The 24,390-nt window shown below is 41.9% G+C and overlaps 2 protein-coding genes across 10 annotated transcripts in view; one reads left to right on the forward strand and one right to left on the reverse strand.

Moving 5' to 3' along the window:
- Positions 1 to 12,244, forward strand: part of CLK3 (CDC like kinase 3) — a 66,065-nt gene extending 53,821 nt beyond the window's left edge. For all 7 annotated transcript variants that reach the window (XM_073619005.1, XM_073619000.1, XM_073619002.1 and 4 more), the window contains exons 12-14: positions 5,779 to 5,858; positions 8,713 to 8,803; positions 11,413 to 12,244. In XM_073619005.1, coding sequence (XP_073475106.1) covers positions 5,779 to 5,858; positions 8,713 to 8,803; positions 11,413 to 11,595 — 354 coding nt within the window. In that variant the 3' untranslated portion in view covers positions 11,596 to 12,244. The remainder of the gene's footprint in view (positions 1 to 5,778; positions 5,859 to 8,712; positions 8,804 to 11,412) is intronic.
- A 10,311-nt stretch (positions 12,245 to 22,555) lies between these two features.
- The window catches only part of EDC3 (enhancer of mRNA decapping 3), a 105,066-nt gene continuing 103,231 nt past the window's right edge, over positions 22,556 to 24,390 (reverse strand). For all 3 annotated transcript variants that reach the window (XM_073619008.1, XM_073619009.1, XM_073619006.1), the window contains one exon: positions 22,556 to 23,286. In XM_073619008.1, coding sequence (XP_073475109.1) covers positions 22,946 to 23,286 — 341 coding nt within the window. In that variant the 3' untranslated portion in view covers positions 22,556 to 22,945. The remainder of the gene's footprint in view (positions 23,287 to 24,390) is intronic.

The following is a 24,390-nucleotide window of genomic DNA, read 5'->3' on the forward strand; positions in this document are numbered from 1 at the left end:
TGATGATATTGAGACTGTTGGGTTTCGATTCTTGATCAGTGTCAGGGACAGTTAAAGTGCTATTTGAGTGTAGGTATTGGGGTTGGATTGTGTGGGTTGTACACCCATCAGGATTTTCTCTAAAAAAGATGGGTCATTGGAAATTGTGTCCAATGTTGTGACTGTCGAGGGGTTTGATTGGGGATTCGTATCCCTTATCGGGGTGTGTATATTGCTCTGTGCATTAAGTGTTTTAGGAATTGGTTCCTGTGTACCTGTGGGGGGATAGGTTTTTTTAGGAATTTCAAGGGTTAGTTTCTTTGCTTGTTGCCCCTCATTGGGGTCACCCCGGAATGTGCGTTTAATACTGTGTCCCATGTTGGATTTCTGGAGTGTTTGGGTGTGGATTTGGGGTGGATTAGGGGTGGATTGTGAGGGGTTGATTTGGTGTCCCTGATATTGGTGGTTTCTATTCTGATTAGTCCTATTTTGGGTCCATCTATAAGCCCTTCCATCTTTAAACGCATTCCTGTCGCGGATGAGTTTGTCTTTTTTTGATGAGTACATCCTTGTTGAATGTTTCTAAGTGTGTTTTCAGTCTATCTTCTTTGTTAGTAAGTGATCTCTGCATTTTTAATTGCTGTAGCTTGTTGCAGAGAATTACAATGTCTGAGTCTAGGATGTTGGATCTCTTTTTGTATTCCTCAATCAGAATTTCCATCAGGCTTTGTGAACATGCCCGTAGTGCCTGTTCCCATCTGCTTTTGAATTCCGAGTCCAGGCCCTCCAATGTCGGGAAGATCTGGACTCGCAATCCTGCAGGGTTGATGTCTTCTTTAATGTAGTCCTGGAATGATTTGACATGCCAGTAAAATAGTGATTTTTTTCTCCAGAGTTTTAGAAAGTCTGGAGAAAAGAGAAGATATCTCGGAGTCAACAGATTCCTTGTCTCCAAAGTCTTTTAAGTAGCCCTCCATCAGTGTTTCCCATCCATCACCCGTAAAGTTAGTCATTTTTGTCTATTAACAAATAGAAGAGTACTTTAAGGAAAAGTGTATAATATTATTAAAACTAAGAGAGATGAAAGACAAAAAGGTAGATTTTTGGCGGTCCAGAGTACTCAATCAGAGTTCTGGATGGCCATGCACAGATAATTGTCGGTCTGATGCGGGGAGCGGTATCTACTACCAATTAAATTAAGAGCAAAAAGTTTTGATCGACCAATTATCTGCTAATTGTGCCACATCCTAAATTCAAATTTGAAGCAAAAGGAAATCCCCTAGTGGACTTTAAAGGCACTTTCAAAAAAACATTTGGAAGAATATATAAAGTAAATAACAGTTTATTTATTACAAAAAATCATCGAGTGAATATCACACAATCACATAATTAAAAACACGGAATGCAGTTCCATAGATACAACACTAGTAATACCAATACGTTTACTCTATTTACTTCATCGGTCACCTGCTATGTCCTATGGTTCCTCTTTCCTTTACAATACACTTAACGATCCAGTCTTTTCTCCACGAAAATCACAAGCCATTTCTGCTACTTGGATGTCCTTTACTTTTCTCCTGTTCTCGGTTTTTTCGCCTACTTTCTTTCTTTATTCCCCTCCCTTTCATTTTCCCTTTCTCCCCTTTTTCCCCCCATTTCCCTTCCCTTTCTGTTTTTCTTCCCCCCCCCCCCCCCCTCCTTGTTTTTCCCTCTTCCCCTCCTACTTCCCATTCCCAAAAAACCCCGTTTCCCCCCCCCTCTCTTCCCCCCCCCCCTTTTTTTCCCCCCCCCCCTTCCCTTCCTCTCCCCCCCCCCCTTCCCTTTCCCCCTTTCCTCCCCCCCCCCTTCCCCCCCCCCCCCCCCCGTTGTTTTTTCTTTTTCCCCCCCTTCCCTTGCCCCTCCTTTCCTCTTGTCTCTGTTTCTTTTCCTTCCTCCCCCCCCCCCCCCCCCTCCCCCTCCCCCTTTCTTTCTTTATCAATCAGGGTAGTGATATATTTTCTATTTCCATGTTGACTCTCCAGTGATCTGGGCCTTACCTGATTCACACCCACCATCAGCCACTGTCCTCCATACTATAGGCGGACCAGGTAGGATACACTTTTTTGGACTTTCCATGTACTACTCTGGCTGTTCATATGCATGCACATTTTTTTATATATATATTTTCATGACTTACAGGACACACATTCGGCCCCAGTGTGATCTCAGATCTAAACTGCTATACGCCCTCGATTAATGGGCCTCTCTTTCCATTGGAAGGAAGAATAAATTACTTCATATATTCATACCTATCCATTTCCACCTTGACAGTGGCTATATGAATATTTTTGCTATACTCTACTAAAGCTCTACACACTATGACCGGGGAATGCGTCTGACGGGCAGTATGTGTCAGTACATTTATGTTCTTTTAAACCCTTTCTGGAATGCATAAACCAATATCTATAGATACCATTGTAAGTATAAACAGAAAAATATATTTATACAGATTTATACAATTATAGGTTTTCTGTTTATGATTTCTATTGTGTACTTACTATGTTTATGTTATATATACCATTTCCCATATAGATAATTCTATTGTAAACCCTACAATCACCCCTGAAGAAGGAGGCATAAGTAACTCCGAAACGCGTCGGGTACTAACGTATTGGTATTACTAGTGTTGTATCTATGGAACTGCATTCCGTGTTTTTAATTATGTGATTGTGTGATATTCACTCGATGATTTTTTGTAATAAATAAACTGTTATTTACTTTATATATTCTTCCAAATGTTTTTTTGAAAGTGCCTTTAAAGTCCACTAGGGGATTTCCTTTTGCTTCAAATTTGAATTTAGGATGTGGCACAATTAGCAGATAATTGGTCGATCAAAACTTTTTGCTCTTCATTGAGAAGAGGGTTGTGAGGAAGACTTGCTAGGCTTTGTGGCCCAAGTCGTACATCAAAAGGATGGACTGAACTTAGGTTTTTGAACTTCGACTGGATAGAGCAGTCTGTGTTTTGAGGAGGTTTTGGGATCTTCTGCTGTGGGAGTAAAACCTTCCCTCCTGTGAATTCTTTGAGTTTTTCAAGTGCCTCTCCAAATAGATGTGGCCTTTGAAAAGGCATACATGTGAGGTGCTTTTTACAGGCAGCTTTAGCTCTCTAGGCTTTGAGCCTTCTGTGCATATGAATAGAGGTTAGTGCCATTTTGGAAATTTACAACCCATTCTAGGCTCTAGGGCTTCCACACGAAGTGCGGAAGGTAGTTGCTGTATTAAAGGGCAAAAAAAAAAAAGGTCAGGTTGGTTATTTATTGCCCTAGTCCATACTGAAATTTCAGCTAGAGCTGGGCTTGGCCTACAAGAGTAAAGAGCCTTTGCGAGCTTCTCAAACTTTTTATCTTCAGAATCTTTAAAGGAGGAACATCTTCAATCAGTACAGTGAGATGTTTAGGGCTGAGACAGCAGATTCAACGACAAGAATAGACCACTTTTTTTTCCCACTGGTTAAGAGTTCAGTAAGGACTTTAGGGGAAGTAAAAATCCTGTTTGGCGTAATCCATCACATATGGAATGGTTTGAAAGATTTTGCAGGCCTTGTACCCAAAGGTGCTTGGAGAGATGGAGAAGAATTGAGCTGCACAATGCCTTTTATAGATGGCAGTAGTGAGCTTTTGCACGTTAGCAAGCATGCTGTGTGAACCTTTCTTAAATATAGCAGCATTCTGTGGGAGAATAATCCTCTGCAGCTTCCTCCATTACTGCCTCAATGTACTCTTCATTCCCTTCTGTCTGCCTTGTCTGGGGCAGGCATATCTGGATCCAGCCTTGGTAGAGAATTGTGGGAAGAGGTAGAGAGTTTGAGATGGCTGTATTAATCACTTTCTGCTCACGCTATGGCTTAAAAAAGTCCATGGACCTCCCCCCACGTGCGCACATCGAGCGCGCTCTGTGACAGCTGTGTCCTTTTGGACACAGCTGAATACAGATCTCGGGGTGAAGGGGCAATCACAGCAGCCCTTTACCATGTGATCAGCTTTGTCCATATGGTAGAGGGTATTTCAGGGAATGCCTGTGTAAATATAAGATCTATGGACCTCAACTTGCATCAGTCGGACCAAAGTAGTACAGAGAATACCTTGAAGTCGGTGCGACTTGAGGTCGCAGCGTTATGAATGGTACTCATAGGAAATCGTGGGGTACGACTTGCCATGCAACTGCAGTCCCAAGTCGCACAAGTGTGAAAGTGGCCTGAGTCTTTAAGTGGTTAAACGTTCCTCGTTTACAGACAGACGTTCATTCCTTTGAACTAAAAGAACTAAATGGTGCATTGGTCAGCGCTTGGAGATAGAGATGAGATACAATGTTTATAAACTTTTTTTTTTGACAGCTCTGAGCAGAGACTGGCTCTGCACTGTTTACATAGAATCGTGGAAATGCCTGATTAAGATCATGAGGGGGGTTGAATCGAGATTGATTTTTTTTTTTTTTTTTTTTTTTAAACGATTAATCATGCAGCTCCACACTCTAGTAACAGTAATGGTTAGAAGCATATAGGGTGACCCTGCCCACGGCACTGCACTGTATATAAAGTTGAGGCTTTGCCTGTCACGATGGGCATATTCCCAATGAGGTTCTTCAGGGACTGGAATCCGTAGGAATGGATCACAGCCCTGGACCCATATAGCACCCTGTGGCTGACTACAAGGTGAGCACCCATGCCGGATCCAGTGTCTGAAGCAAAATTAAAGGCTTTTCCCACAGCATGGGGTCCAGATGCAGCTCCCAAGGTGTACTGAGGCTTTGGCAATTTAGATGCACTGCTTCTATGTACTGTATAAGAAGACAGTGAGGAGTTGATTGGGAGATAAAAAAAAAAAAGGTTAATGGTGTGTTTTCCGTGAAGGAGAGGAGGTCCATCTCCTTAGGACACTAGCACCAGACTGAGGACTTGTTGGGTGGGGTTAGAGGGGAGGTGCCCTGTGGGCATGTCCTCAAAAGCTTACCAATGTCCAATCCCCTGAAGGAATGAGCCTGAAACCCAGGGTCTGTGAATACGTCGCCTGTGTCCTGTACTGTATGGTTAGGATAAACAATTTTTAGAAGTTGGTTTTGGCCAGCATAGTTGCCTCCTATTATCGGTATCTAACATTTGGAGGGCTGCGGGAACGCTAATATTCTATGTTGTGGGATTGGACGAGCGTAGATCCTACTGCTAATCTGCTTCTCCTTTCCATCTAGTGTAATTACAAAACACCTTTCATTAAACTGAATGCAAGATGTTTTCTTAATGGACGAGGTGCAGAGCAAGCAACCCCACCCCGATCACAGGGCACAGAATACAATAAGAAAAATTTACCTCCAGATGTTGGATGCTATTCATTAGCAGTAACAAAGCGTATAGAAATCTTTTTTTTACCCGGCGGTTTCAGCTCTTCCTGTCCTTTTACAGTTTAAACAGATTTCCTCTCTCCAGTATTATTGAGAACACTTGTAAACCCCTCCATAGTGTCAATGTACTTAAGTTTGGCTCTTTGGCTTATAATGACTAGCAGACATAATCATAACTTAACCAGTTGTGGACACTGGGCCCAAAAACGTCATTGAACTTTTTAAAATAAACATTTTTTGGTCTATAGGGGGTTGTATGGGTGTGGGCCCTGAAGTGGTTAAAAGAACCAGTCAAAACTGTGTGGTAAATTGAACATTTGCTACCCTGTCAACTTCAGCTAATTGCTTCTAAGCCATCATAACCATATTAAACACCGGGATTAACAGTACATTTTCTCTGCTCTTTCTTTTTTTTTTTTATAGACCCATAGCAACCTGGAACACTTGGTGATGATGGAAAGAATTCTTGGGCCATTACCTCGACGTATGGTGTACAAAACAAAGTAAGAAATGCTCATCTGCTACTTAACATTTTATAAAGACTTGACTGTGATATGAAGCAACATATTTGGTAGTCATTAAGAAACTGATGTTTAGACACATGGCTGAAACTGGAAATTGTATCCTGTTTACTCAGGTGGACCTAAAATAGCATTTTCATCTAAGTTTTGTACTAGCGGTAAGAGAGTAGTAGTTACATGTATCTTTAGACACATGCCTGAATTTGGCCACGTGTCTGAAGTTTTTAAGAGCAGTCTCGAGATATGGGGTTCTAATAGACCCCAGATGTCTCAGTAAAGAGGACCTGTCACTGCCACTTGCTGTCACAAGGGATGTGGCATTGTGTAAATCTAGTGGTAACCTGTAAAGCTTTTAAAGCATCGCCTATGGATAATATAATGTACGGAGTTTGTCACCGTTCCACGGGCATGCACAATTTTAAAAGTGTGACATGTTTGGCATCTATTTGCCATAACATCATCATTTATATTCTACCAAACAATTGGATATTATATTGTGTTTTTGTGCATTAAATGCAGTAAAGGGCATTTTTTCCAAAAAAAAATTGCATTTGAAAAACCACTGCACAACATTTTATTCTGTAGGGGCTCTGCTTTTAACCTCCCTGGCGGTATGATTATTTCAGATTTTTGTGCCTCAAAGCAGTACAATTATTTTGCATAGAAATTTGGCGTTCTATATTGTAGGCCTGTAATTCTTGGCAATAACACACTTAGATCTGTCCACCAAGAGTCTAGTAGATATCCCGGGTATGATGAAGTTTGAAACACAAAATCATAAATTATAATGAATATAAATAAATATAAAAAAATAGCATAATATAAATTTCACCACAATTCACTATCGCTCAATTCTGCAAGTGTTCTAATTTTACTGCTATTTTCTAGCTGGTCTAAAACCACTTTTTTTTTTTGCAAAATCTTTTTTTTAAATTTTTCATTAGCATACAAAATTAGCCCACGCAGGGGCAGTTCTTCTGATGCGGCAACATACCGCAACAGGGCACAACATACAACATAAACTAACTTATACTATAACCCCAATGTGGGGAGAGGTTCAGTTCAGGAGAATCTGTGTTCAAATTGGTTCCAACAGGATAATGTAACATGAGTAGTTGGGTCAATATAGTGTTAATCTAGGAATTGGTTACTGCATCAGTTGCCGTGGTATTATCTAGCCAACATGTCCATACCTTTTTCAAATTTTTGTGGACAACCCCTGCCCGAGTAAGTTGGTCTAAAACCACTTTTGAGGTAATAGGACACTTTTTGGTTGCTACGGACAATCTCCAGTTTCCAGGCAGAAAGAACAGTATCATATCATATAAACTGAATGAAGGGCATTTGACAAAGCACTGGGGACAAAAGGATATGAAATGATTTCATACAGTAATGTAATCTGTAAGATTACAGTATGTTATGAATTTTCACTTTTTTGAATTTGCCTCTGGGCTCCGCCCCCCGTGCGTCGCGACGCTCGCAGGGGACGGAGCCCGCCACAGAGAGGCTTCGGGCAGAGGACACAGCCCGCAGACACAGTGGGGGGATATCGCAGGATCCTGGGGACAAGGTAAGTAACACTGCACCAGGATCCTGAGATGTAATCCCGAGTGTGGCTTGGGGTTACCGCTAATGGTGCCGAAATTTAACCCCGAGCCACACTCTGGAAAACCGCCAGAGAGGTTAAAAAAAAAAAGTTTTTGGAGGTTTTAAATAATTTTCTAGCAAAAAATACAGATTTTTAGGTGTATGAGAGAAATGTCAGAATAGGCCTGGTCTTCAAGTAGTTAGGTTTGGGTACTAGCATCAGCAGAATGCCAGCACCTCCCCTACACTGAAGAAGCCAGCCCAAGTAATGACTAAGACAAGATTTGTTGTGCCAATTACATCAGAACTGTAATTGAAATAATGCCCGTGGCCTTCTAAAAGATTTTTTTATCTGTAATACATTTGTGTCATTTTGGATGTATGCACTTTAACCACTTGCCGTCCCTGCGTTAGCTGAATGATGGCATCCCATGATCACACCCGGCACACTCTGTGATTGCAGTGTCCTCTGGACCGTGCTGATCACAGATTGAAGTAAACAGCCAATCAGTGGCTCTTTATCACATGATCAGCTGTGTCCAATCACAGCTGATTACAGATGTAACCAGAAGCTGGTTATCACCACCTATTCCGCATGCTGACAGCATGAGGAGAAGAGAGCCGATAACCGGCTTGTGATAAAAGGGACATGTACACTGACTATCAGTACAGTTCAGTGCCCATCAGTGCTGCCCCATCAGTGAAGGAGAAAAATTACCTGTTTGCAAAATTTTATAACAAACTAAGTGTTTTTGGGGTTTTTTTTCAAAATGTTTGTCTTCTATCAGTTTATCAAAAAAATAAAAAACCCAGTGGTGATTAAATGCCACCAAAAGAAAGCTCTATTTGTGTGAAAAAATTATAACAGTTGTGATTTGGTACAGTGTTGCATGACCGCAATTGCCATTCAAAGTGCAACAGCACTAAAAGCTGAAAATTGGCCTGGGCAGGAAGGGGGTAAAAGTGCCCAGTAGGCAAGTGGTTAAAGGGACCCTGTGCTGAAGAGACATAATTGCTGTAGACTTCTCCTGAAAATGCTATTTGCCAGGCTATTCTAGGGAATTCAGTACATTCTGAGGCACCTACCTGAAATAAGTATGGAGACCAGGAGTTCTGACAACACTGACTTTCTAATCTGCATATTCGTTTTATTAGTTTAGGTCAGTGACTTGAACATATTTAAATTATCTGTAGTTATTTCTTTGTTTTTTTTGAGCATCTATAATTTTAACCTTCTCTACTGTAATAGGAAACAAAAGTACTTCCAAAATGGTTCCTTGGTCTGGGATGAGACGACTACAGATGGGCGATATGTCAGCAAAAATTGCCACCCTTTACGTGTAAGGAGATACTATAAAGACAAATCTGGTTCTTCCCTTTACTGCTTACTCTAGTGGCTAGGTAGAAAATCTCAGTGTATTTAGTAGCATTTATTAAAGCAGTATTAACCACTTATGGACACCCATCATTATACGGCAGGTCTTTGAAGAGGGTTATTGTTATGGCTGCCATAACCCCGGTATCCTCTTCAGCAGGCGGCCTGCTTTAAGTCTCTGTGACGGATTCGCCGCAAGATCATTGTTATTGGCAGCGGTAGAGGTGCTGCGCCCCAGAGTACCCTGCTGCCTACCGGACCCACTGGTAGCGCCGAATACAATAGCGTCCTTTCCCGTGGTGGCCTGGCTGCCGAGTGAGGGGAAGATGGATCCCACTCGGCTCCATAGCATTGACTGGCGGAAGAGACGTCAAACGTCACTTCCGCCCAATGCTCTTAAAGGAGAGTTTTTTTTTTTTTTTTTTTTTAATTGCATTTTAGTGTAAATATGAGATCAAGGGTATTTTTGATCTCATATTTAAGAGGGCCTGTCATGCTTTTTTTATATTACAAGGGATGTTTACATTCCTTGTAATAGGAATAAAAGTGACCCGAATTATTTTTTTTTTAACAGTGTCAAAGTTAAATAAGGAAAATAAATAAATACATTTTAAAGCGCCTCGTCCCGCTGAGCTGGTGCACAGAAGCGAACGCATAAGTGAGTAGCGCCTGCATATGAAAACGCTGGTCAAACCACACATGAGAGGTATCCCCGCAATAGTTGGAGCGAGAGCACTAATTCTAGCCCTAGACCTCCTCTAACTCAAAACTGGTAACCTGTAGACATTTTTAAACGTCGCCTATGAAGATTTTTAAGGGCAAAAGTTTATCGCCATTCCACAAGTGGGTGCAATTTTGAAGCCTGACATGTTAGGTATTAATTTGCTTGGCGTAACATTATCTTTCACAATATAAAAAAAAAATTTGGCTGACTTTACAATTGTGTTTTTTTTTTTTTATTCAAAAAAGTGTATTTTTCAGAAAAAGTGCGTTTGTAAAACCGCTGCACAAATACGGTGCGACACAGTATAGCAACGACCGCCATTTTATTCTCTAGGGTGTTAGAAATATATAATGTTTGGGGGTTCTAAGTAATTTTCTAGCCAAAAAGAAAAAGAGATTTTAACTTGTAAACACCAAGTCTGAAAAAATAGGCCCGGTCCTTAAGTGGTTAAACCCAAACAAAATGATTTCAGCATGCCAAACCTTAAATGTGGTGGCTGCTTTAGTTTTTTTTTTTTGTTTTTTTTAGTTTTTTTGTCCTCCTGTCTGCAGGGTGTCTCTACTTTTAGACTAACAGACACCTTGGGACAGCATAATCAGTCTGGGCAGAGTGTGTAGCATTACATGTGCTAACAGATTTAGGCCGACCAACCTCAATGTCTCCCCTGCCCTCAAAGCATTTAACCGATGTTAAGTGCTAACTGCCTATGTGCTTCAAATCCCCTCACTTTTGGGTGCCCAGGAAGCACAGGTGCAGCATACAGTCTTGCTGACAGCAGCCTGTCAAAATCTGAAATACTTTGAGGATGAACGCAGTACTCACGTTTTTAGAGCCATGTAAACTAAGGTTGCACTGACACCGGTTTTTTTTTTTTTGTTTTGTTTTTTTTCCCCAGCAAGTACGAGTACCGATACTTTCGGTCAAGTACTCGACAATACCGATACCTCTGCAGTACGCTTTGAGGCCATACAAAATTAATACGCTCAAATTGCACTGCAAAGAATCGCATGTGGTTTCCCGCACTGCTCCTGTGTGAACCCAGGCTGAAGTCACTATGGTCACAAAGGTTTGGGGTATTAAAGCTTGTGCACAAGTGCAAATACTCGGTATTGGCACCAATATCAGTATTGGCACCAATATCAGTATTGGCATAACCCTAGTATAAATGCATATGGCCTAAACGTGAGTGCCGCTTGGTACAGCATCCAGCCAACGCATATTTCAACCTGACAGATCTTGACAGGCTGCCAGCATCAGGGTTGAATGCTGCATGTGTGCTGCCTGGGTGCTTCAGGCTCAATTCACATCTATGCATGTTGCTTTTTCAGCATTTCTGCTGTGCTTTTTGCTGTGCTTTTTGCTGTGCTTTTTGCTGTGCTTTTTGCTGTGCTTTTTGCTGTGCTTTTTGCTGTGCTTTTTGCTGTGCTTTTTGCTGTGCTTTCTGCGTGTGCCTTTTTTTTTTTTTTATTTATTTTTTTGCAGCGATGTATTTTTTTTTTTTTTTTTCAAAAAAAAAATAAATTGCTGGGCAGATTTAATATGCTGTTCTGCAGCTTCTCCAATGAAGTCTATTGAACCAAAAATAGCAAAATAAAGCAGTTTTGCATTAAAAAAAAATTGCAGCTGCACAAAAACTTATTGATCTGAATGTGTTCCATAGGAACCTATGAAAAAAGCATGAAAAAAAAAAACTGGTGTGAATGGAGCCTCAATGCTGGTATTTGACACAAGTTCTAAACCGCTTGTGTACAAATAACTGAAGCCTCTACTTTTCTTCCTTCCTCCTGGGGTTTATACTCCTATACTTTGTTCTTGTGAAATCATTAACTTATTTGGATTATTTGTTGTAGACTTACAAGACTGAAGATTCACCTGAGCATGCTGAGTTTTTTGACTTCCTCCATAAGTTGTTGGAATACAGCCCCACACTGAGGATTTCCGTGAGCGAGGCCCTTAGGCATCCTTTCTTCAGCCACCTGAGCCCGGAACAAAAGACTCTAGGAAGCAGAACCTCTAGGGACCTGAGCCGATAGGAAGAAATGGAACTTGAATTCCCCCACGTCTGCCATTCCATTAGGTCTTCAAACTATCATAGCAAAGGTCTCGTACGGGGTGGACTTGCAGTACTGCATGTTGGATTTGTAAGCAAAGCTAAGACTTGTAAAGAACATCGCACATTGCTGGCATGTTATTTAATATAAGACTGTCCAATGCCTTATTGTTACTATTGCACATGGGAACTATGCTTGTGAAACAGGAGCCATTGACAACTGTTGAAACATCTTTACTGCGGATATTCACTGTAGCTAAGAAGACCAAATTAATTCTCCCTCCCTTTCAAGCTGAAGATGCAAAGTAGTGTGAACACAGCGGAAAACATACAGGATCTATGTAAAATTCCTCACTTTACTACTATGTATACGTTTGCAAACTCAGGGATATATGGGGAGGGTAAAATATTCTTTAGTAGGGCACATCAGGAAGATGATCACAGCTGCGGGGCTGTGTATGGCATGAACTCTTGCCTTGTACACTTGGCTCACTGTTTGCACATGTAGAATGGATGGGAGGGATGTAACTATTTTTGTATATGAGCGGTTTAAAAATAAACCTTAAATGGTCGTAACTTTATATTTTTTCTTCTGTTGGAAAATGTTAATACACGTCAGAGAAACTATATAATGTTTGTGGTGTCTGACCCTTTTCATTTATTCATTATTCCCAGAGTATCTTGCTGGAACAAGCTTGTGTATTTATTTGGTAAAGGGTAAACACTTGCTGTAATACTGCTGCCAACCATAAATGTCATATGCAGGCTACAAAGATGCACAACTGTCCTGCCTGAATGCCCCTTTTTCCATGCTACCCATCCTCTATAGCCACCCCTGGATGACATCTGTTATAAGCAGTTTGTCTCTATGTATGGTGTTTGCTGTCTGTCAACCTTCTGTGTCCTCTCCTAAGTGTGCATGATACACTTTAATGTGGACCTTTTGAGAACATATAAATGTGAGTTGTCAATGCCGATATATAGATTTATTTATTTTTAAACTACCTCCATACTGGGCACTTTACCCCCTTCCTGCCCATGCCAACTTTCAGCTTTCAGTGCTGTCACACATCAAATGACAATTGTGTGGTCATGCAACGCTTTAGGCTAGGTTTCCACTAGTGCGTCCCCAAAGTCGCGCGATTTTTTACCGCGATTTGAAGCAATGCCTGTATCTATAGACCTCAAGTCGCATCAAAGTGGGACCAAAGTAGTGCAGGGACTACTTTGAAGTCGCTGCGACTTGAAGTCGCACAGATATGAACGGTACTCATTGGAAATCATGGGAAACAATTTGTCATGCGACTTTTCAGTCCCAAGTCGCATGAAAAGTCGCACTAGTGGAAACAGAGCCTTAACCACTTAAAGTGGTGTTCCGGCTGAAATTATACTTTTTCAATAAAAATACCTATATAATACACAAGCTTAATGTATTCTAGTAAAGTTAGTCTGTAAACTAAGGTCTGTTTTGTTAGTTTATAGCAGTAGTTTATTTTATAAACTTACAGCAGGCCGTGGCCATCTCAAGTGTGGGCATTTGAAGCCAGACTGTATTTCTTCCTGGATCTCATCCTTGCAGATCTCGCACATGCTCAGTGCAGCACAAGCTGTGTAATAGGTTTGGGGTCAGGTTTCCATAGCAACGGCAGTGTCAGAGGAAGTTGCCGCCCCTTCCCAGAAGGCATTGCAAACAGGAAATGATGCGATGGGCCGCGGCCAGGGAGGAGGAAGTGAAAAATGAACACAGCAGATATACAGTAGGTGCTGAGAAAACAAAATTTTAAATATCCAATATCCAACTCTGCACATTACAGTGCAGAGTTTAGTGAGGGATGCTGAAGAGTAGTAAAAGTGGGTGGAACTTCACTTTATGGACTAGCCTTGTTTTTGTTTTTAGGTGTTTACATGTTTAAAACAGGTTTTTTTTGCTAGAAAATGACTTGGAACCCCCAAACATTATATATGGTTTTTCTTCTAACACCCTAGAGAATAAAATGGCGGTCGTTGCAATACTATTTTTTTGCACTGTATTTGCGCAGCGGTCTTAAAAGCGTGCTTTTTTTGGAAAAAAATCACTTTTTTTGAATAAAAAAATAAGACAACAGTAAAGTTAGCCCAATTTTTTTTTATATTGTGAAATATAATGTTACACCAAGTAAACTGATACCCAACATGTCATGCTCCAAAATGGCGCCCACTCGTGGAATGGCATCAAACTTTTACCCTCAAAAATCTCCATAGGCGACGTTTAAAAAATTCTACAGGTTGCATATTTTGTGGTACAGAGTAGGTCTAGGGCTAGAATTATAGCTCTCGCTCTACCGATCGCGGCGATACCTCACATGTGTGGTTTGACCACCATTTTCATATGCGGGCGCTACTCGCGTATGCGTTCACTTCTGCGCGCGAGCTCGTCGGGTTTTTAAAAAAAAATAAAAAATTTATTTTACATTTTTATTTTTACACTGTTTTTAAAAAAAAAAATAAAAATTGTGTCACTTTTATTCCTATTACAAGGAATGTAAACATCCCTTGTAATAGAAAAAAGCATAACAGGTCCTCTTAAATATGAGATCTGGGGTCAAAAAGACCTCAGATCTCATATTTACACTAAAATGCAATAAAAAAGTCATTTAAAAAAATGACGTTCAAAAAAATGTGTCAGTGGGAGGTGAGCCAATAAACTTCATCTCATTTTACATGTGATCAGCTGTGATTGGACACAGTTGATCACATGGTGAAGAGCTGCGGCTCTTTACCGAGATCAGAGTCGCTCCATGTCCCAATAGGGATAGTGCTGACAAGAGAATCCCTCCTGTCGAGCTATTGTCTTCTCCCTGCAGGGGAAGCCATCCTCGCTGGGAGAAGACGGTGATTATCGCAAGCGTCTATAGCAGAAGCAAACCCGGCAGGTTGGTTGTACCCAAGTTGTTCGATCATCTTGGTACATTGAGCCTTCCCATTAACGGTTTGAATCTCAGCCGGTTCCTGCTAAACCATGTATGGCCAGCCTCAGAATTGTTTGCATATTCTCTTTTGAAGAGAGAATAAAATCCGTTCCACTAATATGTCCTCATAGCTGAACTCTATGATGTCTGCATCTTTCTAAAAAGTCTATACCTTTTAATATAAAGGATTTTTCTAGCTTTGGAAACTGCAGCTTGGCATGTTAGTAATTCTATGGTCTACCAGAACACCCAGATCCTTCTCCACCATTTTTTCCACACCCAGATCCTTCTCAACCCCCAGCTGTTCTCTGTATTATTATTTTTTTTGCCCCCAGCCCAATAACTTTACATTTGTAAAGCCTCATTTGTGACATAGTTGCCCAATTAGTGTATTGAGGTTGGCTTGTAAATTGGAGGCCTCCTACAAGGACATTATTTCACTGCATAGTTTGGTGTGGTCTGCAAACGCAGAAATGTACTTTTTTTTTTTTTTTTTTTTAAGTAGATTGTGGGCTATAGTCATGCAGTCACTTCTATGGCACTTTCTTCCTGTGGGCTTTCATGCAATAATAAAAAACGTCCCCCATACACATGTGTACGTGAATGACTGCAATAATTTATGATTTAGGCCTCTTTCACACGGATGATCCGTATGTCCGTTTTTCATCCATCCGTTTTCGGATGAAAAACGGACATACAGTCATCCCTATGGAGCGTCGGATGTCAGCGGTGACATGTCCGCTGACATCCGACCCCGCTCCGATCCGAAAAGTGTAACGGAGGAAAAACCTACTTTTCCCTCCGTTATCGGATCGGATGACGACGGACACTACGGACCGTCATCATCCGATCCCCCCATAGGGGAGAGCGGCGCTCTGACAGGTCCGTCGCTGCACAGCGTGCAGCGATGCACCTGTCATCTTCCTGCTCAGCGGGGATCGGCGGAGCGATCCCCGCTGAGCCAGCGTGTGTTCACGGGGCGGATCATGACTGATCTGCCCCGTGTGAAAGAGGCCTAACTCTAAGGGCCCTTTCAAATGGCAAGCCTGCTCCGATCTGCCTGTCCTTTTTTTAGGTGGATCCAAGCAGGCTCCATTGACTCCTATGGGGAGATGGGTGTCAGCGGACACATCTCCGCTGACATCCATTTGCCATCCGATCTGCTAAAGTCAGACGTATAGCGATGCGTTCGCCATCTGTCTGGGCGGATCGGATGAGATCTGATAAACGGACATACTGTCCGTTTTCGTCTGATCCCTCCATAGGAATCAGCGGCGCTCTGACAGGCCCCTCCCCGCTCAGTGAGAAGAGACGGACCTGTCATCTGCCGGCCTTAGCAACGAAGAGATCTCCTGCTGGGGGGCGGACTCTGCTGAGCTGATCTGCCTTGTGTGAATGAGGCCTTAGTTGATGACCCGTGGAACTTTCAAAGAGCTGCCTATGGACATTTTTGGGTCTCCTACACTATTACCAAAAGTATTGGGATGCCTGCATTTACACACATTAGAACTTTAATGGCATACCAGTCTTAGTCCATAGGATTCAATATTGAGTTGGCCCACCCTTTGCAGCTATAACAGCTTCAACTCTTCTGGGAAGGCTGTCCACAAGGTTTAGGAGTGTGTCTATGGGGATTTTTGACCATTCTTCCAGAAGCGCATTTGTGAGGTTAAGCATTGATGTTGGACGAGAAGGCCTGGCTCGCAGTCTCTGCTCTGATTCAGAGAGGTGTTCTATTGGGTTGAGGTTAGGACTCTGTGCAGGCCAGTCAAGTTCCTCCACCCCAAACTTGCTAATCCATGTCTTTATGGACCTTGCTTTGCGCACGGGTCCAAATCATTTGGTGGAGGGGGGATTATGGTATGGGATTGCTTTTCAGGGGTTGGGCTTGGCCCCTTAGTTACAGTGAAGGGAACTGTTAAGGTGTCGGCATAGGAAGAAATTTTGGACAAACTGTATCAAATGCCTTAGCAAAATCCAGATACACCACAGCCACAGCCCTTCCTTTCTGTAGATGGCAGCTCACTTCCTTGTAGAATGTTAATAGATTGGTCTGGCAAGAATGATTCTTCATGAATTCATGCTGATTATAGCTAATGATACTATTTTCATTACTACTCTAATAAGTTTACAGACTATGGATGTTAGGTTTCCAGGGATATATTGTGGCCCTTTTTTAAATATTTGTACCATGTGGGCTTGTCCAAAAAATTAGGAAACTCAGTAATCAACATGGGTACAACCAGCCTGCTGGATTTTATATGCGATTATGCAGCTGGTATAGTCGCTAGTAATAATCACTGTGTTCTGGTAGGGACAGCTTCCCCCGGCGGGAGAATACAATGGCTCGGCAGGAGGGATTCCCCTTTCAACATATCTGTGGTTGCAGGAAAGAAATTCACTCCCACTATGGCTGGCCTTGTAGGAAATCTCCCAAGCAGGACACACGAAACAGCAAAAAAATAACTTGATTGGGGTTTTAGCCCTTAAAGTGGGAGTCCGGCGACCAATCTTCTTTTTTTTTTTTTTTAGGTCATTGAGACACTTTGCTAATCCCAAAATAATACTCAGTTTGGGTGTAATATTTCCGCCTCTGTCTGTTTTCGTACTGAAGAATAACTTTAAAAATGTGATGCTGGCTGTTTCCATCTTGCTTGTGAGCATGTGAAGCCCACAAGCATTGATTTCCTGGATACGGTGAATGCTGTTCATTCACAGCTTATTCACACGCATGATCATTGTTCCCGCACTGAACCTTGGGAAGCCTGACACTAAGCTCCCAGGAGACAGTGCGGCGCCGGGGAAAGGCAATAAACACGCCTACTCCCATGGGAGGAGAGACAGGAAGTGCCACAATAAAGTACAATATAAAGGTAATTACAGCGATAAATTTTTTTGTGCGGCATTTGAACATCTATGCAATTAACTGAAGGGGGTAAGATTAAGTTAAAAATTTGAGTGGAACCCCGCTTTAACTATTCTAATTAGGACAAATAAAAGGTATTGGCTAAACGTACCTTGCATTTGCTATTTTCCATAGTCCGGGAGTCACTAATACTTGCTGCTGTAATCTGCCAAGATCAATGCTGCCCGGTGGAAAATGTTTCAAAAGTTTCTTAGCATTTCCAGATTTATCAAAGAAGCTAATAAAGTAAAGCTATCCTAATATTTTAGGCACACAGACAGACTGACTATTCAACAAATGTTCGATGAATATTGAATGAACAAGATCATTATGACAGAATTCAAAATAATAACATGATACCGGACAACAGGTAAAGTGTGAAATATTTTGTTGGAAAGTAATTCTCTGCAGACAACAATTTGTGAATTTTTTTTTTTTCGGTATGGTTTTCTTCACTGAGGCAATAAGAATCTGAAAGATGGCTACTGTACAAAGCGCTGCCTATCAGAAAGGACTACTAATTTTCCAAAAACATACAAATTGTGTAAACCAGTCACAAAATATTTCCCTGTCTGCCCACTTGTGATTTTAATGAAGACTAATTCATGAATATTCAGGAAAATCTTTTTTTTTTTTTTTTTATCCACCCAAACATCATCCTGTATATGGCCAGAAACAGTATATACCCATCTTGTGAATAATCGGGGTGCTGTGCAAACTGTTATTGCTATATAAATCTGGTATAAATAATCATATCAAAGACATTGCTGGAAATATTTTGGTTCTGAATATACAGAAAGTAATCTCCAAATGGCTATGGCTCAGGTATCCTGCAAATCTGAATTAAAAAAAAAAAAAAAATATATATATATATATACTGTAAGTTTGTTTTTTTAAACATTTGTTAAAGCGGAGTTTCACCCAAAAGTGGAACTTCCGCTTTAAGCACTCCTTGCCCCCCTTACATTCCACATTTGGCATGTAATTTTTTGGGGGGAGCGGGTACCTGGTTTTGGCAGGTACTTCCTGTCTCACTTCCTCCTTCCATCTTCTGGCTGCCTAGGCAGCCCCTCCCTCTCTGCAATCTTTTGAGACATGTCACAGGTCGCAGAAGATTGCCTGACCACTAGGAAAGCGCAGTGCGTGCCTGGCTGTGAAGCTGCAAGCTGTCACAGCCGGGCGCCCACAGTTGCAAAGACGACGCCATGGAGAGGAGCGAGGCTTCAGGCGGCTGCATCTTGGGACAGGTGAATGTCTGTGTATTAAAAGTCAGCAGCTACACTTTTTGTAGCTGCTGACTTTTAATAAACTGAAAAACGAGTGGAACTCCGCTTTAATATTTACCATGTAATAAACTATATATTCTATAAGTGAATAATGATTACAGATCTTCAGTGCTGACATAAATGACAACAAATGTACGGGGTAAAAATAAGTGACGGAAATGGCATTTTTACACAAGAATTGTGGGAATCCTCAATGACACAAGTTTGAAGGGTAGCTCCACTTTTGTGGGGGAATAATAAAGCATATACAATCAAGTCATATTGTAATCGACTTATTAAAAATGACCTTTTCAATCTGCAGCTCTGTAAATTTTCTGTAAAATGCAATATGGATGCCTGGAGTTTGTTGGCATCCCCTGCAACAAAAATGTAATTTTTGGTGAGATACTCCCAAAGGGAAATCACGTCTAAGGCCGGGTTCACACTGGTCCGACATTGGGAGCTCATGTTGCATGACGTGTGAAATTCAATGTTTCCCTATGGGAGCCGTCTTAACTGGTCCAACACAAGTCGTTCCGACTTTAGAAATGCTCCCTGTACTACTTTGGTCCGACTTTGATCCTACTTCAGCCCATTGACTATCATTAAAGTCGGATCGCCGTCTCGTATGATCCGACTTCGGCATGCGACTTGTGCTCAGATGATCTTGAGGGGGAACTCCGTGCCAAATTTTAAATAAAAAAAATCGGCATGCGTTTCCCTCCAGGGGCATACCAGGCCCTTAGATCTGGGATGGATTTTAAGGGTAACTCCCTACGCCAAAAAAAAATGGTGTGGGGATCCCCCCCCCAATCCATACCATACCCTTATCCAAGCACGCAGCTTGGCCGGTCAGGAATGGGGGTGGGGACGAGCGAGCGCCCCCCTCCTGAACCGTACCGTATGCCCTCAAGATGGGTGGGTGCTTTGGGGCAAGGGTGAGCCCTGTGGGCCCCTCCACCCCAAAGCCCCTTGTCCCCATGTTGATGACAAGGGCCTCTTCCTGACAACCCTGGCCGTTTGGTTGTCAGGGGCTGTGGGCTTATCGGAATCCGGGAGCCCCCTTTAATAAGGGGGCCACCAGATCCCGGCCCCCCAACCTTTGTGAATGAGTATGGGGTACAATGTACCCCTACCCATTCACCTAGGGAAAAAAGTGTCAATGAAAAAACACAGTACACAGGTTTTTAAAGTAATTTATTAGGCAGCTCCGGGGTCTTCTTCCGACTTCGAGGGTCTCTCCGACGTCCGGATCTTCTGCTGCTCTTTTGCTAGCACTGGCCTGGACTTCTGCCTTCTTGTCTTCTTCCGATGTTGACCCGACGCTCTCTCCAGCTGGAATGCTCTCTGAGCGCTCCTTAATGGCTTATATAGGTGGTGACCCCGCCCCCTTATAATGTCACTGTCCCTGGGCATGCTGGGACTGTGCTGTCAGAAGAGGGGCGTGGTCACTGGGTGATGTTGACCATGCCCCCTTATGAGGGCACAGTCCCAGCATGCCCCGGGACTGTGACCTCGTAAGGGGGTGGGGTCACCGCCTATATAAGTACATTGCGGAGCGCTCAGAGAGCATTCCAGCTGGAGAGAGCGTCAGGTCAACATCGGAAGAAGACAAGAAGGCAGAAGTCTGGGCCACCGATAGAAAAAGAGCAGCAGAAGATAGCAGAGGAGCTGGCAGAAAATCCGGACGCCGGAGAGACCCCCGAAATCGGAAAAAGACCCCGGGGCTGCCTAATAAATTACTTGTGTACTGTGTTTTTTCATCGACACTTTTTTCTCTAGGTGAATGGGTAGGGGTGCAATGGAGCCCATACTCATTCATAAAGGGTGGGGGGCCAGGATCTGGGGGCCCCCTTCTTAAAGGAGTTCCCCCTCAAGATTCATACCAAACACAGTGCTGGGCATTGGCGGGGATCCAAGTCGGATCCCCGTTCATTGAAAGTCGGACGCATGCCGGCTTCATGTCGCAGGGCAAAGTCGGATCCAAAGTATGACGGCTGTCGTGTCGCACCAGTGTAAACCCAGCCTAAAAGGTGGAAACCAGTTTCCGCATTAGAGCCCTGGAGGTGCAGTAGCTGATAACTATAAAACCACTCCCATACAGATTCACTTCCCACATGGACACAGACAAACAACTATTTCTTCAGAATAACAGTTGGAATCTGCAACAAAGTTTGTTAAAATTCCTTCAGTGTACATAGACCACCCAGATGGGAATGTTTTTTTTTTTTCTCTCTCTCAACAAAATTGGAGTTACTCTTTAAAAATAAACAGGAGCTTGAAATTTACAAAAAGAGGCCTCCATAGAAAGGAAATAGGTGTACCGACAGGTTCAAATTGCCATGAGGTTGTATTTTATACTCAAAGTGTTCTGTAGTAACTGTGGTTCTGCCAGGGTTTGGTTACAACCAGGTCAGGGAACCCAGCATGCATTTATTCAAACACTTCTCTACATATTGAGGTTGTTACGCAGTCAAGTGAGATTGGAGGTCTGGCAAGTGTAGCAGGTTTTCTCCTTGCTCAAGAATGCATTTTTGCAAACAGGCAGTTTCTGATAAGTTTTGTTAGTGAGAACAGCCCCTACTCCACAACAATGATCATTGGTTTAGGTTCTGTAGCAAAAATAGGTAAATATGATTTTCTATATAGGTCATAGTGCCCTGAAAAAGTACTAAAATATCAAACAAATTGAAATTCCATTTAGGCTTGGTTCACATTAGAGCAACTTCAAAGTCGCACAATTTCGAGTGACTTTACATTCTCTGGGACTCATGTCCCAAGAAAGTCAAAGTTGCTAGAACTTCAAGTTGCATAGATTAGAACAGGTGCTATTGAAATTAATGGGCTGTGACTTGCCATGCAACTTTGTGTCTAAATTAAGAAATGTCACCAGCACACCACTTTTATACATTTTTTTTATTATTCAATTATCTCTCGTAATGCACTGTTTGTGCTCGCGCCTTCCATTTGTTTTTCTTGAAGGTTCCTTCGGATTACCCCTTCTGAGGAAGGCAGCATCCACCTAGTCCTGGGATACCATATATACCTTTCACACCACCATTATATCTGACACCTGTTACTCCTCACCAGTGTTCATTTTAGTCTTAGGACTAAAATGGCATTTTAGTCTTCTGCAATTGTTTTAGTCAACTAAAATGTTCTACGTTTTAGTCAACTAAAATCTCCATTACATTTCAATAATTGCAATTTAGTTTTAGTCATAGTCTTTTGACTAAAATGGCTTTTAGTTTGTCATATTTTAGTCATCTGAATTGTTTTAGTCATATTTTAGTCGACTAAAATAGTATTCCTTTAGTCAACTAAAATGTTTTAGTCATTTTAGTTGACTAAATTAACACTGCTCCTCACCTTAGAAGACCTATTAGCGCTGGAAGTGACTCTTTTTTTTTTTTTTTTGCATGTCTACAGTTCCCAGCCTGTGGTCATTACAGCACACAGTATTAACGATTGGCCATTTTCAGGGACGTGTGCGTGGGGAATATTACGTTTGGATTTACGTGTCCTAAAGTGGCATGACAAGTTGCACTAGTGTGAATGGAGCTTTAATCTGGGTCTTAGCAAGCCACAAGTATTGTAATCACTGGTGAGAGAACAGATTCTTGGTTACCTAACAGCAGATGCCAATAAGCTTTTTTTTAATTGATATACATAAGTGTAATATGTATGTTGTATAGTTCGTAAAAAAAACCTCCGCTTCTTCAACTTTTTTCTAGCATGAGTTTGATATTAGAATTGATATGTTTTGTGAATTCAAAATCCCCCCTCCCCTCCAAAAAAAAAAAAAAAAAAACAAACACACACGAATACACACAAAAACCAAGCGCTTCATTTGGTAAATGTGAGATCACTCAAGTGACTGAATGATGAACAGTAAACTAGTAAAGCTACAAGAAACAGAGATGTGTCTTTGCAATGACAATTAAACAATAAAAAAATAAAATGGAACTTCCTTCCCTTCTGTTTGTTAGAAGCAGATTCCTTAAAAATATGGTCTGGGTTGGCTGGTGCAGGAACAAAGACAAACAAAACAAACTTTTCCCAGAATGCCACTGACATATTAACACCATTCTTGTGGTCATAAAGCTGATGCCCTGCACACACAGCTCATGCCACTGGGGTTGAAAGTGGGATTAATGGCAGTTTTTTTGCCTGTATGATTAAGGCAACATAGCCGGAACAGGCCAGATAGTCATTTCATCCTTGCATGGAATGTAAGGGAATAACAAACTTGCAGCCAAAAGGCGAGTGATAGGCGATGCCCACCTCCTTGAACACCTTTTGGGGAATACCGATGTCACTCAAATAGACGCGGCCAGCCTGCTCCCCAAGAGCCAGAGGGAGTCCCAACTGCAGGGACCATTTGGCATGTATGCCTAGCTCCTGGTCGGTTACAGGTGGGTCAATGCTCAGCACCGGGGCCCGGTTTTGGTTAGCCCATTCCACAGCGGCTTTGTACCATGGCTGATCACGCAAGAAGGCATTTTCATGGCAGTCCAAACAGTGAATGACCAAATCTACAGGGCAATCTGGCAGATCTGAAAAGGAAATAAATAGATAAACACATTTAGAAGCACAATTATCATGATATTAATTATTACAGTTTATCCATTTTGAACTATAGTTTTTACAGTAACTCCTTTTCTTGGAAATGTGTTAGGACACCAAGATAATGGATTGCTTACTGCATTAAATATCATCTTATACATCCTAAAAAATGTAATAAAGACACCTATTTTGAAGTTATAGTGTATTTTCATCAAGTACAAATTCTGTGTTAATACAACATTTACCCAAGTGGAGCACATTGCAATATAAAGTATGCCTGCATCATTTTATTACAACGCCTACCAATGCAACACATACATGGCACTGTGATTGGACGTTACCACAATGCTTAGATATGAAGCCAACTTCCAGATTTTTAGCATGAGTTGGTTAATTACAGATTTATTTACCTTCCGTTTTCACCGTTTCAAAAAATAGCAAAATGTAACATTTACAAATCTTTGTTGTTTAATAAAATCAATATAGGCTTATCATTAAGATTAATAGGAATTTAGAAAAATATATTGTGTTTGGGAGTGCTGATGCTTTTTGTATTGTTTTTTTTATTTGAAGGGGGCGGGGTCAGAAGGTCTTTTAAAAACTCAGAAAGCTGTAAGTGAAAAATGAAAAGAAAAATAGTAAAAAAAGTGAAAAATTGCAACAATGGTTTGGCCACCTGAGGAGTGCAGGGCCTGGCATCGAAAAGGTTACATATGGAAAATCATTCCTCATAAATTACCTCATAAAACGACACTTAAATGTTTTATGCAGAATTAAGTTACAAAAATAAATATTAACAACTTTATCAGTGCCCATCAATGTAGCGTGACCTGTACCCACCAATCCAGCCTCGCCTGTGCCCATCAATGCAGCGTGACCTGTACCCACCAATCCAGCCTCGCCTGTGCCCATCATTGCAGCGTGACCTGTACCCACCAATCCAGCCTCGCCTGTGCCCATCAATGCAGCGTGACCTGTACTCACCAATCCAGCCTCGCCTGTGCCCATCATTGCAGCGTGACCTGTACCCACCAATCCAGCCTCACCTGTGCCCATCATTGCAGCGTGACCTGTGCCCATATTTGCAACCTCAC

Source organism: Aquarana catesbeiana, linkage group LG03 (genome assembly GCF_042186555.1).
Source record: "Aquarana catesbeiana isolate 2022-GZ linkage group LG03, ASM4218655v1, whole genome shotgun sequence".
In the NCBI taxonomy this organism is placed as follows: domain Eukaryota; kingdom Metazoa; phylum Chordata; class Amphibia; order Anura; family Ranidae; genus Aquarana; species Aquarana catesbeiana.